Consider the following 15,561-nt stretch of genomic DNA (forward strand, 5'->3'; position numbering starts at 1 on the left):
TGTACCTTACAAGTATGAAATGCCTTATAATCTTAGACAATTTATATGCATTGGCTGCTCAAAATACTCTCTCTCTCTCTCGTGCATTGTCCTAGAGAAGAACAATGTTTCTCTTTCTACTTCGTATAAATGAAAAAAAGGAAAAGAAAAGAAATATTCCCTAACGAGAGAATTTTCAAGACCGTATTTTGTTCTTACTATCTGTCGACATTGTTCTGCCGTTAAAAAACCAAAATCAGAAAACAGAAGAACGCAAGTTTGTGTTTTTAAACCTTTTTCATGTTTTGCACCCGATGAAATAAAAAGGAAGAAGAAGAAAAGAAGAAACGATTATCATAACAGAACCAGAATTCCAATCTGTCCACATTGTTCTTTCCATTTTAAGGATTTTCTGAAAATTCTATACGATAAAAATCCATAAAGTAGCTATCTAAATCTTTCCAGTGACACAGCAATCTGTGTGATGATGGGCCAGTAATGGAATATCTAAAACATTGTTTTAGTAATTAACTAAGCATAGCGATTAACTAATTCCAGTGGAAAATGTCTGTTTAGTAGCTTTCAGAAACGGACGTCGGATTAAAGGTGAATGGCAGTGATGTTCGGTCTCGATCATCTATCAAGTGAAACAACCTTGTATGGATCATATTGAAAAAAAAAATTGCATTTCCTCGACGATCCTAGACATCCATTCAAATTTTCTTTTTCTTTTTTCTGTGACATTATGTGAGCCATTTGTTGATGACTACAATTGTCACAGTGAGGCCCACTTGATCTTGACGGTCGATGTAGGTTGATCAAGATCAATGGGTCCGATCATGTACATGTGTAGTGTGGAGAAAATAAGTCGCGGCATACTGTAACTAGATCTAGTCATGGCAGCAATTTCCTTTAAAAAGAATCTGGAAAGGCTAATGGTCCCTTCAATCAAGCTCTATTGTCATCCGAGCATGCAAGAATTGGAGCGAAGTACAATATTTTTTCGAGGCCTTGGATCTCACAGGACCACTGGTTGTAGGGCAGGCGGAGAGTGACCGCGCAATCTCCTCTTTTTTTCTACTGTTTACTTGAATAAGTTTCAAACTGACCAAAGGGGACAAAAAGGAATTATATACCTATTCCATTCCTTGCTTTCAAACAGTCCCCAAGGGAGCATCTTTTTAACATTTTCTTTTGAATGTATCTGATTCGTCTTCTGGATGCATCCAATCAATAGAATCTTCTACCTATCCCCCTTTTCATGATCAACTCAAAAACCAATACTCTTCAGCTTCTCATCTCACAATCTCAGACCTTTAATTTGGAATTTATACCCATTCCAATCTAATATATTGTCCAGAAAAAAACCTAACAGGATACTGAAAGCATCATTAATCAACCACTAAAACATGGGCTTATGCCTTCAAATGGCAATGAGAAACAACGTTTCATTCTCAGATTGGGGAAAATAAATGGATAAATCCCAGGCCGAAAGTGCAACGAACTGAGGACCGAGTACGAGCAAGACACCCAGCTGTCAATTTAAGAATCAAAGTGCTTAAAGGAGGTTTCACACCATCAGTTTGCAGAACTCAGGTCAAAAAATTACTGTTATTGGGTATATGGTTCCTACTTTTGCCATATGGGACCAATGTGAGGAAAAAAAAAAAGCTTCCAAGGATCTATTCTTATACCCATTGCAAGGTGTAAGTTGTTCCGGCGTGGAGTCCTTTGTGCAATGAGACTGCAGAAAGAAGTTCTGTAGTATTTAAATGAGTATTGGCTGAGAAAAGAGGTGTGGGAGTTGGTCGACAGACACCCAAAGCAGGAAGGACAAGATCACTTTTCGTTTTGCTGTGAAGATCGGATTGGGCCGCCCTTCTTTTGTCGGCTATGTCCTAGATTCTATGCTGCCTCTAATCTTGCCTTATTAATAAGTGACAGGCTTCGAGAGTCCTTGGCTTTGTCAGAGGCAGTCAAAGATCATAAGGAGGGGTGAGGATGAAGTAGCAGAGCTTTAATTTTCGAAGGATACAACTCAGAAGAAGATAGGATACTAAGTTTTGTCTTTTCAGAAGTAGTGCATATTCAAATCATTGGGAATCAAGCAGGTTTGAAGAGTATAGAGATATAAAAGAGGCGGGGAGAATAAGAGGTAGTAACTCAAACCCCCTTAAACTAAATTTGTTTTGTCAGGCTTCTGGTTCAAACACACTTAATTTGGTTTGTCAGGGTTATGGTTTTTCCTACTGACTTAACACTGCAATTGTTCTAAACATAGGAAATGTATCATCATCAAGGCAAGAACAGTTTCCAGCCTTCGAGGACATCCGTTCCTCCAGAGAGGCATTTGTTTCTGCAAAGTACAAATGTTCAAGGAGATGCAGGATTGGTTCTTTCAACCGATGCTAAGCCTAGACTAAAATGGACACCAGAGCTTCATGAGCGCTTCATAGAAGCAGTCCGTCAGCTTGGAGGAGCAGACAGTGAGTATATAATGAAACCAACACAGAAGATTGAACCCTGGAAACAGATATATACTGTGTGTGTGGCAATGATATCATCACAACCATGTTTTGATAATTGCAGTAACCCATCTTGTCTTATGTTATTTAAAGAGCTGTCAAGGGTTGTTACAGTTCCCTGCTTTTGTGCAATTATCAAAAAATGGTTGTGATGACTGATGATATCATATCACGCCCCCCACCACCACCACCACCACACACAGGCACACACGCACGCGCACACGCCCACTCACACACACACTAGAGTATAGATTTTGGTCTTCTAAAGCACTAGTTTACTATTCGATTACCATTGATCAATTGTAAGAACCTCAAGCCGTTTGCTTTCGGAGTGTCTAATATGGTGGGCCCCACCCTAATGCATAGGTTTGGGTCACTTCATCAATAACATTAGGGGTAACTGATGGGGCTCACACTATATATTTATATATTTGGGGTGATCAAACCATTCATTTGATAGGCCCTGACATAGATAGGGTGTGTCCAAAAAGTCAGCTCCATGGGATCATCCCAACCCTTCGAACTGTGGAGGTGAAAATGGGTAGTTATAAATTTGCCCAAATTTTCCATTTTTCATCTCCACAATTCGAAGGGTTGGGATGATCCTATGCAGCTGATTTTTTGGGCACAACCTATCTATATCAGGGCCTATGAAATGAATGGTTTGGATCACCCCAAAAATGTGGGCCCACCGTGTTTCTAGCCGTCACCTCATATAAGCTTATATGAGGGGCCGCTCACAAACACCTTCCCCATATATATATATATATATATATATATATATATATATATAGAGAGAGAGAGAGAGAGAGAGAGAGAGAGAGAGAGAGAAAAGTGTAGCTACACATACGTGTAGCTAACTTAGCTACACCGACGACTTAAAATCAGATCCATAGGATTATCCTAACCATTCGAACTGTGGAGGCAAAAAATGGACTAATTTGTGAAGGTTTAAAGACATCCATTTTACCTCCACAAATCGTAGGGTTGGGATGATCCTATGGATCTGATTTTTTATAGACACCCTATCTATGTGAGGGCCTTTAAAATGGATGGCTTGGATCACCCAAACAATGTGGGCCCCCACTGTATTTTAAGCTAGTGTGTAGAGAACTCTCTACACATATGTGTAGGAACCGTTTTCTCTCTCTCTCTCTCTCTCTCTCTCTCTCTATATATATATATATATATATATATATATATATATATATATATATAGGTTTCGTAAGAAAATATTTCTAATAAACTGCAGATAATTTAAGATTTTCTTGTCGCAGAGGCTACCCCGAAAACAATCTTGAGGCATATGGGAATTCCGGGACTTACCTTATACCACCTAAAGAGCCATCTTCAGGTAATGATAGGGCTCTCGGCTCTAGTTCAAAGATTTCAATGATTATATGCCACAAACTAAGTTTTGGGTTTTGTGGGAGCAGAAGTACAGGCTCAGCGAAAATCTTCATGCACAAGCTAATTTTGGGAGTAACAAGAACGGTAACAGGACAAAATCAAAGTTATCAATCTTGGACTTTTGGACGTCCTCAACGAAGTATTAACTATACATTTATCTCTTGTCTCCTGTAGGTAGTATGTCAGAAGCAGATAGGATGTCTGAACTAAGTGGAGCACTTACAAGCAATACAAATCATGGGTCCCAGCCAAGCAAGTAAGAGGACAAGAGAAATTTTTTGGGAAATGCTTGCACTGTAAAAATGAATTTTTCACTGAAGGTAGGATTTTGGTTTTCAGAAGCTTGCAGATAAGTGAAACACTACAGATGCAAATTGAGGTGCAGAGAAGGCTACATGAACAGCTTGAGGTAGGTCCAGAAAACATAGGTACTGTGCTATTTAAAGAGAAGTAAAGAAATCTCTATAATGTGTTGAAATAAGTGTCTTGTGGAATTTGAAGAAACTGTAAATTCACAAGATAGTCAATTTATGGAGATCTTTGAAACTGACTGGAACCCCAAGTATTTTCAAAGATGATCAGAACACAGTGCCTTTTAAATATGAGAATGTATCACTGAAAACAATCTCATGGTTACATACCAAAGGAAAATAACAAAATTTCCTAAGGTTATTTACGTGTTGAGTTTCTTTAAATGCTCTTTCAGAAAGCTTCTGAAAGTACTTATCATTCAAAAAAATAAAAAAGAGAGCTTCTGAGAGTACTTCATCTATTGGAGAAACTAAAATTCTTTGTCACCCAAAAAAATAGTAACTGCCTAAGACTATGGGATAATAACCTTTATTTTTCATGAATAAGATACCAAAACCTGAAGGTTCTTATACTGTAAGTTTTACTGTGCTATTTTACGAAATGTTAAGGTATCCATAGCTCAATACACCTTATTTTCCAAAACCACATGAAAATACACTATTGGAAAAAAAACTTTATGATTGCGAACCTTAAAATCTGAGAAAGGAGCTTTGCAATCCTCCCAGTAGTCGTGGAAAAAATTAAAAAAAATTACTGTTTTTGTTTGTCATAGGCTTTCTAGCAGTGATCTATTAATAGTCCCTATCACTGACCGGTTTGGATCTTAGTAGTGTTGATAATTCCAGCAAAAGCTGAGAAACTATGAAACCTTGTCAATCCGTGAAAATGTTGAAAAGTTGTGCTAGATTTTTCAGAATGCTAATTTAGTATAATTCCTTATTCAAGATGCACAATCATCTTGGCTCCTACTCTGCACTGTAAACTCAGGACAGTTCATGATTATAGTAACTGAGAATGGCATTCTGACAAGAATTTGTACTAATTTGAAACAGGTGCAGAGACACTTACAGCTTCGAATAGAGGCACAGGGAAAATATTTACAGTCGGTGCTAGAGAAAGCCCAGGAGACACTCGGGAGACAGAATTTAGGTTCTGCAGCCAAAGTGCAACTCTCAGAAATGGTCTCCAAGGTATCCAATGAATGCCACAATTCTGCCTTTTCTGAGTTGAAAGAAATGCCCAATATGTGCATCCAGCACACACAAACAGCCCAGATTGCAGATTGCTCAATGGATAGTTGCTTGACTACCTGTGAGGGATCCCAAAAGGACCAAGAAATACATAATGTCGGCCTGGGGATGAGAACATTTCATGGTAATGAACCCCTGCTCTCAAAAGAAACTGGAGAGGACTCCCGACATGAGGAAACCACACCTGCATGGTGCAAAGACCTGAATGGGGGCAAGAACTTTTCTTCGGAAAGGATAATTTTCCCAGTACCAGGGGCATCCAGTGATTTATCTAGGAGTATTAGGGTTCAAGGAGAAAAAGGAAGTGGCAGCACATCTTCTGAGGGAAGACGGAAAGGAAGAGAGGAGGACACTTTCCTCGAACAACCAAGCACGAAAAGATCTGCACATCAGATAGAGAACGGGAAGCAATCAAAAGGGCAAATATTGCCTTACCTATCACCACAACTGGATCTAAATGCCCGTGATGAAAATGATGGTACTTCGAGTTGCAAACAGTTCGACTTAAATGGTTTCAGCTGGAGTTGAGAGGGTAAGGAGGGTGTAGCAGTAAGAGATGTGTCCATGAGAAAAAGGACATTTTGTTTTTTTATTTCACTACAAAATCAATTGCTTTAGTTCTAGAACTTGACACAGTTAAGTAGTAGCAATCCAATGCCTGTCAGTACTGCAATCACAAGTGGCACGGAAGAGCAGGAGTTAAGAGGAGAGTTTGCATAAGTGGAAGAGTGAATTCAAAAAAAGGCATCTAGAGAGGAACCAAGATTTGCATTCAGAACTGAATAACAGAGATTGCCCAAAGAGGCACATGTTACTGCTTCAAATTTCAATAAGTGTAAAATGCTTATTTGTGAATAAACACATAGCAATAGCTTTCATATTATGACAGGATACACCTCAATCTATGTAGTGAATAATTCTTGATTTCTGAAGTTGCTCTATAATCTACTTGTATTGCATTGCAGTCGAAAAGAATGAAGACTCATAAAGTGATTTGTGAAAGTTAATTTATGTATCATCTACACCATGTAGTTACATACATAGGCAACAAATACTCTCCAGGCATACTCCCAAAATGCCATGCTTAACATACATCAGATGAAACTTTGCAATTAAGTGGGCCATGCAATGTTTCATTGTCAAAATTTCTGCAGTTCTAATAAATCGTACATCTGCTAACCATTTGCTTCTTACATGCATCACAATTCCAAATCTTGTTGATTGCATTCGAACTGGGCACACCTGGTTTTGCCAGGCCTGTTGAGTGCCAATTCCAATTCCAATTTTATCATAAACCAGTTGAGTCGAACCAGGAACTGTGCTTTGACTTCTGATTTTTTCGAGTTGGATCCTAGACTTTGAAATTTGAATACTGGATACCAACTTCACTTGCCCCTCCCCAACTTATGAAGAAGAACTCCCTCGCTAGAATACACTCGCACGGTAGAACAGAACAACTCTCTTTCCCTCATCTTTTCATGGTTTAATATATGCAAAGACTAATATTGAGTCTGTGCTGGGAAGTTTCTTGCTTTCGAAGGAATCATTGGCTTTTAGAGAATGTTTTACAAAGGGATGTTCTTCCAGTTCCAACTATTGTTCCTTCCATGGACAACAATCGCAGGTTCTGCTATGAGTAGAAAGGACGATCTCCGCCCCTTTTTTCCCCCCATATATAGCTCTATGAGCCCCCTAAATGTGTGCTTACGGTGGTATCACAGCTAGAATGTTGATGGTAGTTGTAAATGAAAGGTCTGTGTTCAGAGACAAACTTTTACTGCAATCAGTTCCATTTTGAAAATTTCAAACTTCAATATACTTGCGCATATCTTTTTTAACAGAGATCCCATGAATATTTCTTGCACACCTTTGTGTTGTATGCTTCCACTAGGCGAATGGCTTGCCTTTGTTTTTCTGCTTGCTGTTTAGTTATTGTGTTGGAGTTATCCCCTATTTCTGTTTCTTGCGTAATTCCTCATTTACGAAGCCTCTACGGTTGTTTCTCAAAACAGAGAACTGTTTTTTTTTTTAAATCAAAAAGAGAAAATTCTTATGGAAGTATGAGAAATAAATCCCTAAGGTCTCAATCACAAGAGCTGCCACATGTTTTTTTTTTTTTTTTGAATGGGAAGGTGCCACATGATTTTCTTTTTGTGTTTTAGATTTAACTAGTATAGAGTTTCTAAGATGTTCACTATTAGATTTTTATAGATGCCTGGTTTGTGGTGTACCTTCTACGCTTGTAATTGTCGCAGATTGAGTGAAACTGAAATTGCATATTGTTGTATATGGTAATTCGACTATCAAAATAAGAGGAGATAAAATTGGAAAATCAAGTTCTGGTAAATCCTGATCCATGTTGCAATTAGAAATTGAATTACACTACACAATCTTTTCCAATGTTAAAAAGAAAGGATAGTTCCCAAATGTTTTGGCAGTCGACTGCTGGTTTCTGTTACTGGCTATATCCATTCTGATCCTAGAACGGTCAAAGAGAAACCGGTTACCGACTCTACTCCAAACTGCAGACAAACGGTATAGATAGTGTTAGAACATTGAGTCTGATGGCTTTTATTTCGGAACTTCTTTATTATATTGGATTGCCCATTCAATTACTTTCACTCGTCTTCCTTTAAAAACACATGTCCTGTTCTGATTGCTTATGATCAATTCATCCACAAAAGAATACGGTTAGAAAAGTATGATTTAAATGGAGACAATTGAAACATGAATCACCTCACTACCATGCGTCCTAAGCAGTCTTCACTAGAAACCTACAAAAGGAAGGAATCACTAAATTTACCTAAAAAACACCAATCTACTACAAGAGAAGTTATCATTCTTCGTATGCACAGTGAAAATGAGTTGAGAAAATGAAGTGCAGACGAACAAATTAATTGCAGCAGAGAAAATGTACCAAAATTATGAGTTCATTCAATTCTCCACCTATATCCAAATTAACTAACTCGCAATATTTATTCATATGTGAGATTAAGTAGTAGTATGGTAACTAAAATTATGGTTGGTGTATGCAATGAACACTGACGGAGATCCAACAGCCCCCATCACATGTGACAATCATAAGAGCACTGGATGTCGCTTATTTTGGAAGGAGTAGAGACTAATGAACCATCTAGATGCTTTATAGTACTTAGTGTTTATTACTATAGCATAACAACAACAAATAGAAAATGACCTAACTACTTCTTAATTCTACGAATTTTCTTAGGCCCCCAAACCTCCATTCTACCTTTAGGGCATCCACAAGGTGCTCGAAAGATAAGAACAGTACGCCCATTGAGTGGTGCCATCCTTTTCAATTCAGCCTCTAGTTCCTTGTGATCCTGCCCTAATTCCAGTGCGTGGGCTCCATATGCAAGTGTTGGCATAGGCGGCATGTACTTAACACACTCTTCTGATTCAAGCTGGATATCGAACTCAACAGCTTTACGAAGACCCTTGCAGTAAGGATTCCCACATTTCCGAGATTGGTATTGGAAGATCTCCCATGCGGCAATCACAGTCACAAACATTACAACCAAGCCAACAGCATAAGCAATAGGAGCGTCATATATAACATCACCGATGAGGACAAAAACTGCAGGAAGAAGCTCAGAAACTTCACGGAAAATGAATTTGAAGTATGGAACAGCCAGACCCCCCAAAGCTCCTAGTACCATAAGCAATATAATGATGTCAATGGCAGCAAAAGGCGAGTGGTCACAGAAGGGATGGGACAAAGGGTTTAAAGAAATGCTGTGTCTCTTATTACGAGAGTGATTATGGTTGTTTCGCTGGCCCGTAGTGGCTAATGAATTCCTATGCTGCTCAAAAGATTTGCAGAACTCAATCAAGCCACGGCAATCAACCGATGGTAAGTTCATTATTTGGAGCCTAATAGGGGAAAAAATCACACTTTGAGATACTTGAACTCAAAAAACCAAAATCTCACCGCGATTACTAACAATCACTGACTCCTAAGCAAGATGAAGTCCAGGTAACATAAAATTTCGATGCTGCTTCGCCAATTCAACACAGTCACAGACAATATCCAAATCTTGATTGACAAATTTGTCAATATATCTTGTATTCAAATCAATCTTTAAGCAAAATTGATCAAAGCTTGCAGAAATCAATCCCGAAATACCAAATTCAACAAAAGATAATCATTCTGTAAGGATCCACACACAACTTAGTTGAGAAATCACAAAATCCACTCATTCAAAGGACGTTTAAGGCATCAGAACCTCGATCCAACAAAATCCACTAACAAATCTTTCAATACGAACTAGAACCGATCGGAAATCAAGATTGCCACAAAAAAAGAGCTACAGAAATGAATTTTGATCAGAACTCAAAAACTGCAGTCGAACCGATCTGACCGAACTTCGGTATGAGAATCAAAATCCAGCAAAAGAAATCCAATCGAAAGGGTTAAAAAAAGCTTTTGAAGAGCACCTGATCGATCGGAACTCAAAATTTCAAATAGAATTCTGATCACACCAATCTGAACCAGTTCCAAACATCCAAAACCGCCGCACTTTTATGAAGTAGAAAAATCCGATCTGAATATTAATTCGGCGATTCTCTCAAACGTTAGTAAACAGATCTCCAGATTCAGAAGTAGAGAAGAGTTTGACGATAAACGAGAGAGAGGGAGTGCACCTGATCGATCGAAAGCCGAAAGTACGAATAATAAGGCTTCTGAAATCGATTAGATAAAGATCTAATGTTCGAACTAGAAAAGAAAAGCAATTTGAATTCAGAGATTTCGTCTCACTGTAGGCGAAGACAAATGCAGCTCAATGACGAGTGGAAAGAGGCGTGGATTTCAGAGATGAAATCCAATTTATACCCCCCTCTCTCTCTCTCTCTCTCTCTCTCTCAAACTGGTCAATCCTCTATTTCACGCCATGACTAAAAGTCGACCCACACGCGTTTCCCTTCAGTACAAATGCACTGCATTTTCAAGACTAATGTGAACCGCCTTCATGAACTTAATAAGTTAATAATAATTAGGGCTGCAACTCGAGCCGGGTTTTACCCGACCCGCATCGACCCGACCCGAAAATAGCCTAGGTTGGGTTCAGGTTTCATGGGTTTCGGGTCGAGCCAGGTTGAGCATTCAAAAGCCCGCATGAATCTCGGGTCGAGCCGGGTTTGAAGGGGCCAGACCCGACCCGACCCGAGTTACATAAGTTATAGTATGTACATCTTTTTCTATTGTTAGTTAAAAGTTAAAAGTGAAAACTCATGCACCCACTGTTATTGGATGTGAGTGTAATTTCTGCTTCTCTGAGTTGAGTTGATTCAAGTGTTTGATTCAGCATTGTTTGATTGTAATTACAACATTGTTTGATTACATCATTGTTTGATTCAAGTGTAATGTGAGTGTAATTTCTGCTTCTATGAGTTGAGTTGCCTTGTCAAACAAGAATTTTTCTAAAAAAATTACGTCAACGTGAAAAAACCCGACCCGACCCGAGATTTATCATGGGTAGGGCCGGGTTTGGGAATCGTGGGTTTTCCGAAAAAAAAACCCGTCCCGACCCGACCCGAGGGTAGGGTTGGGTTCTCCAAAACCTGACCCGAGTTGCAGCCCTAATAATAATAACCCACACCGTACCGTGACATTAAAACCTAGGTTTTGTTTTGGATTTTGAGTAGCTATTTCAGTCCAAAACTGATTATTTTACTTAAAACGTAAATTTGGGTCAAATAATCAGTTTTGGACTCATAATCGGTTCTCAAAATCATGATTTTAAATTTCGACCGAAATCCAAAATTGATTACGTTCAACACCAAATCCAAAACAACTGAAATCCGAAATTACTTAAAAGTACCAAATTTCAGTCGAAATTTAGGAAATTTCAAAAAAATATATTAATTTTTTATTCCTTTACAAAATTTCGGCCCCAAAAAATATATATTTCGCGCGTCTTTACCGAATTTCGGCTTCAGCTAAGTCCGAAATATATGCCGAAACCGAAATTTCAAACCATGCTAAAAATTAGTACTTATACGGTCATACACCAAACTGATTACCTCTTTTTAAGATTATGACAACCGATTATGATGCTAAACCTATTGGACTCAAATTGAAACGTAATTTTGAGCCCAATAATTGGTTTGGCAGTCACAATCAGTTGCCATAATCTCAAGGCAGTTTTCGTTTGGCAGTGACAGGGCCTTATTTTTTTCTAGGAATTGTCACTTTTATAAGGCCGTGTTCATTTTAGATCCTGACAACCGATTGTGGGCCCCAAACTGATTAGTTTGGGGCCCACAATCGGTTCCAACAAACAAGGCCTCAATTTGACTTTAATTATATGATGAGCGTTGTATAGTGCATAGAATGGTAAAGTTTTAACAAAAATCATAAATTAAGTGAGGAATGATAGATTGAAGGGAGCCCTTGCATAAAGAGCCAAAAAAGGGCTCTTCATTGAATCATGTCATCAAATGTAACTTGGGCCGGGTTTGGGTTTGGGTTTGGGTTTGGGTTTGGGTTGAGCTTTTACTAAAAAAAAGAATTGGAATCAACCCGAATTTTTACATTATTGCATTTTTCTCTTGTTTGAGAGAAAAATTGTAATGGCCCAATTTCCCCTGAAACAAAACACATGAAAATCGTTCATTTCACAGAAATATGTCCATTTTCCTTCCTCTTTTTTTTTATTTTTAATTTTTAATTTTTATGTATAATGAGATTCTCATGAGAATGACTATCAATGCTGTAAAATAGATAAAGAAAAAAAAAAGAAATTTGTTTCAAGTCATCTCATTGCCTTCATTTGTCTTAAAGCTTTTGACCCATGTAGAAAGCTAAAGGTCTTAATATCACTCAAAATGGGGGGCCCCATTACCGATTGGCCATAGTTCTAAATTTGTACCCATTATCTTTACCTTTTATCTGCATGCAGAGTATCGTGCGGTTAGGATTGTTTGATCAGTGTAATTTTTGGTCAACGAAACTATGAGGTTAAAAAATTGTTTAACTTTGAAAGCTTATCATTTGCTTAGTAAAAGAAATGATAAATGCACCACTTGTTTTACTTTGAAAGGTTCTCTTCTAAAGTGCTATAAGAACCTGAGGATTACTCCCCGAAGCATTTCGTCGCTTGCTACGTCCTTCCTCGTCTCTGGGTGCCTAGGTATCCACCGTAAGCCTTTCCTCGTTTGAACCTCGCCATTCATGTTAATGCTATGCCATCCTAAGGTGCTGCGAAATGGAAGGATCTTATCAACGTCCATGAATGATAAATCATAGGCCGAACTGCAGAATCGGAAAAATTGGGCTTTAATCATAGAACCGGTCAACAGTGGGAATTGTTATATCCACCGACTTGCCACCATTTCACCCTTTGTTTCCAATAACGTCTTCTTCAAAAAGGACAAACAAATGGATGTGAGAAAGACTCTTGGTTTTTTTTTTTTTGTGGAGTTTTTATGACAAAGGAAAGTGGCCTTCACTTTCAGTGGCAAAAGACGATTGTTTGGTCAACATGGGCATGTATGTGAGATCTCATGCATAAGATAAGGGCATGTATGTGGATGCATGGATTTTATTTTTCTCGGAAAAAAAAAAAAAAAAAACTTTTCCCTACCTCATTAAATGACCAAAACACCCATTTTTAAAATAAAATTATAAAAATACCCCTATCTACTCATATAAATAAAATTAACAAAATAAAAATTATCTAAAAATCTACTACCTCATGGAGAAATATCCAGTATACTATCTCATAGAAAATGACCAAAATAACCTTTTCTTTTATTTACCTCTACCTCACAAATAATAGGTATTTTTGTTATTATCTTCAAGGGAGAGATATTTTGGTCAATTTTCTATGGAATATGATATTTTGTCATTTTTATGAGATAATAGCATTTTGATCATTTTCTATGAGATATGGGCATTTTGGTCATTTTTTGCGGGGTAGAGTTGGCACAATTGCAGTAATTTACATCTATCTAATGTGGGAACCTTGCCGTTGGGTTCTTGTAAGTGCACCTCAAAATATTAGAATTTATATTCCAGAAAATTGAAGGATGTGAACCAAATTGTTGAAAAAAAATTCCATGAAAAGAAACTCCGTGACAGAACTTTTCAAGAAATTTTTTTCCTAGAAATAAACTTAATGCACATCCGAAAACGAATGAATTAAAACAAAAATTATAGGTTTAACTTTTCTTGGTGGAGCCGTAAACAAGGCTTAATGGAATAATGGCTTAGGATCACTCAATCAAAGTGTTCTCAATGGCATTTGGGTGGACTTATGGTTGTTATTTGTTCTAGGAAAACCGGAATCCGTTTTGGAAAAAAAAGGACATCAATCAATGGAGCCACGTCCACGTCCACTAAAAGACAAAGGAAGGGAGTTCAAATCCCATAAAAGCATTGAATACACTTCTAAAAAGGTCAAATCAACGGTTATGTCCATCCTGTTTTTATTTTCAACACGGAATCCCGTTTTCAAAGTTTTTTCATTGATCCAGAAGATCTGATCAGCTACACGAGGCAGAAAGGATGCATGGCAAAATTGTTGTTATAAAGTGTCTTTAATAATTTGGCATTCCGCGGATGTTCCGTTGCATGTGAGAGCAGCAACACAGGCTCACTTTTAATCAGATTTTGTCTTCATTCACGAGGTGGCTGCTCTGACATGCAACAGCCCATCCACGAAATGCCTTCGTAGAAGGACGGAGCAAATCCCAACAAATAAATATCTTTAAAAAATGAGAGTGAAAGTAACACTTTTTGCATTTTAAGTAACTAGTTGCAGACCCGTGAAACACCCGGGAACGAAAAACAAACAAGAAGAATGGAATTCATATGCTTATCTTTCTCTTTCTAGCAATTGTTAAATCTACCCAAGGCCTTGTTTGTTTTGGAAGAAAAACTTTTCTGGTGGAAAATTTTTTTTGAGACAAATTTTCTCTCCATGATTTAGTGGGAAATTATGACCGGTTAACTTGGATGGATATTATCCTAAATTGAAGGTCTCCCATATTATTCACAACCACAAATTAGAGGGTTAGAATCAATTTAAATTTCACTAAAAATAGACCTACTTATTATAAAAAATTATTTCATTGAAAGTTTAGAGTCAATTGTCGGCTTTGTTTAATGATTCCTAAGATTGATAGTTATAGGCTGATATACATTTCATTAAGGGCGTGTTTGGATCGCCGGATTTGGGAATAAGAATGGGAGTCACATTCTTTTTTGGCGGATTCATGCGTTTGGAACGAAATTAGGGAAGGGAATGAGGACGCAAAGTAGAAATAACGTGGGAATCTAGGGTGGATATCGTTACCCACCCCAATAGGTGGTATTCTGATTCCCTTCTCTCTCTCTCTCTCTCTCTCTCTCCAAAACAACTGTCAAATAGAAGCGACGCCTCCTCTCTCTCTGATAATCTTCTTTCTCTGATAATCTTCTTCCTTTTTCTACCCATAAATTTTTTTGTTGAATCTATCTCTCATCATCTTCTTCCTTCTACCCATGACAAATTATGTTGAATATCAACAAAATACCATGTTTTTTCTATCTCTCATCATCCACATTTAAGAATATTTAACTAGCGTTTTCTTTTCCTTAGTCTGCTCTTGGTGGTGTTTATAGGGTTTGGTTGGAGATACCCTAACCCTACCTCTCTGTAATTGATTGTTATAATAAATTAACAAGTGCACGGATCGAGTGTAGATACGGGTCAAACTCAGGGAAGAGATAGATTAAAGCTTAAACTCTTTTCTTAGGCAAAGTGCACAACTATTCAAGAGATCTTTATTAATTATCTAATCTAACTAAAAATTTCAGATTTAATTATTTATAAATTCGACTACTTCACTTAATTGGAAAGCCAAAAACTAAAACCGAAATTTAACACCACTTTGAATTAGAAAATCCGATTGTAATTAAACTACACTAGATTGATTTGAAAATTCGATTGATTTCTTAACTAAAACAAATAGAATTCAATTGTAAAATATTACTTAGGATTAGAATCCACCATGGGTTTAGATTAAATTAATGATTAAAACAACTTTTGTATTGAATTGTATATTTAATAAATTCGGTC

At 37.5% G+C, this 15,561-nt stretch overlaps 2 protein-coding genes across 2 annotated transcripts; one reads left to right on the forward strand and one right to left on the reverse strand.

The window, feature by feature from the left end:
• Positions 1 to 1,696: 1,696 nt before the first annotated feature.
• On the forward strand, positions 1,697 to 6,359 carry MYR2 (Homeodomain-like superfamily protein). Its single transcript, XM_077379854.1, has 7 exons — positions 1,697 to 2,134; positions 2,261 to 2,465; positions 3,782 to 3,858; positions 3,941 to 3,998; positions 4,089 to 4,170; positions 4,254 to 4,323; positions 5,279 to 6,359. The coding sequence occupies exons 2-7, from the start codon at positions 2,264 to 2,266 to the stop codon at positions 6,002 to 6,004; spliced, it is 1,215 nt and encodes a 404-aa protein (XP_077235969.1). The 5' UTR covers positions 1,697 to 2,134; positions 2,261 to 2,263; the 3' UTR covers positions 6,005 to 6,359.
• A 2,108-nt stretch (positions 6,360 to 8,467) lies between these two features.
• On the reverse strand, positions 8,468 to 10,013 carry LOC143877669 (uncharacterized protein At5g19025-like). The gene has a single exon (XM_077379855.1). It carries the CDS (start codon positions 9,358 to 9,360, stop codon positions 8,677 to 8,679), a length of 684 nt encoding a protein of 227 aa, XP_077235970.1. The 5' UTR covers positions 9,361 to 10,013; the 3' UTR covers positions 8,468 to 8,676.
• Between the last annotated feature and the right edge of the window lie 5,548 nt (positions 10,014 to 15,561).

The sequence above is a fragment of the Tasmannia lanceolata genome, unplaced genomic scaffold (genome assembly GCF_043159265.1).
Source record: "Tasmannia lanceolata isolate RefF3 unplaced genomic scaffold, GAP_Taslan_0.1 ptg000005l, whole genome shotgun sequence".
Classification (NCBI taxonomy): domain Eukaryota; kingdom Viridiplantae; phylum Streptophyta; class Magnoliopsida; order Canellales; family Winteraceae; genus Tasmannia; species Tasmannia lanceolata.

What these genes read in the sequence shown, in the direction of transcription:
- LOC143877669 (XM_077379855.1), bottom strand. Translation starts at nt 9,360, where the DNA reads ATGAACTTACCATCGGTTGATTGCCGTGGCTTGATTGAGTTCTGCAAA.
- MYR2 (XM_077379854.1), top strand. Translation starts at nt 2,264, where the DNA reads ATGTATCATCATCAAGGCAAGAACAGTTTCCAGCCTTCGAGGACATCC. An exon ending in TCAGCTTGGAGGAGCAGACA is followed by an intron (nt 2,466 to 3,781) that starts GTGAGTATATAA and finishes TTCTTGTCGCAG; the next exon opens with AGGCTACCCCGAAAACAATC. An exon ending in GGCTACATGAACAGCTTGAG is followed by an intron (nt 4,324 to 5,278) that starts GTAGGTCCAGAA and finishes AATTTGAAACAG; the next exon opens with GTGCAGAGACACTTACAGCT.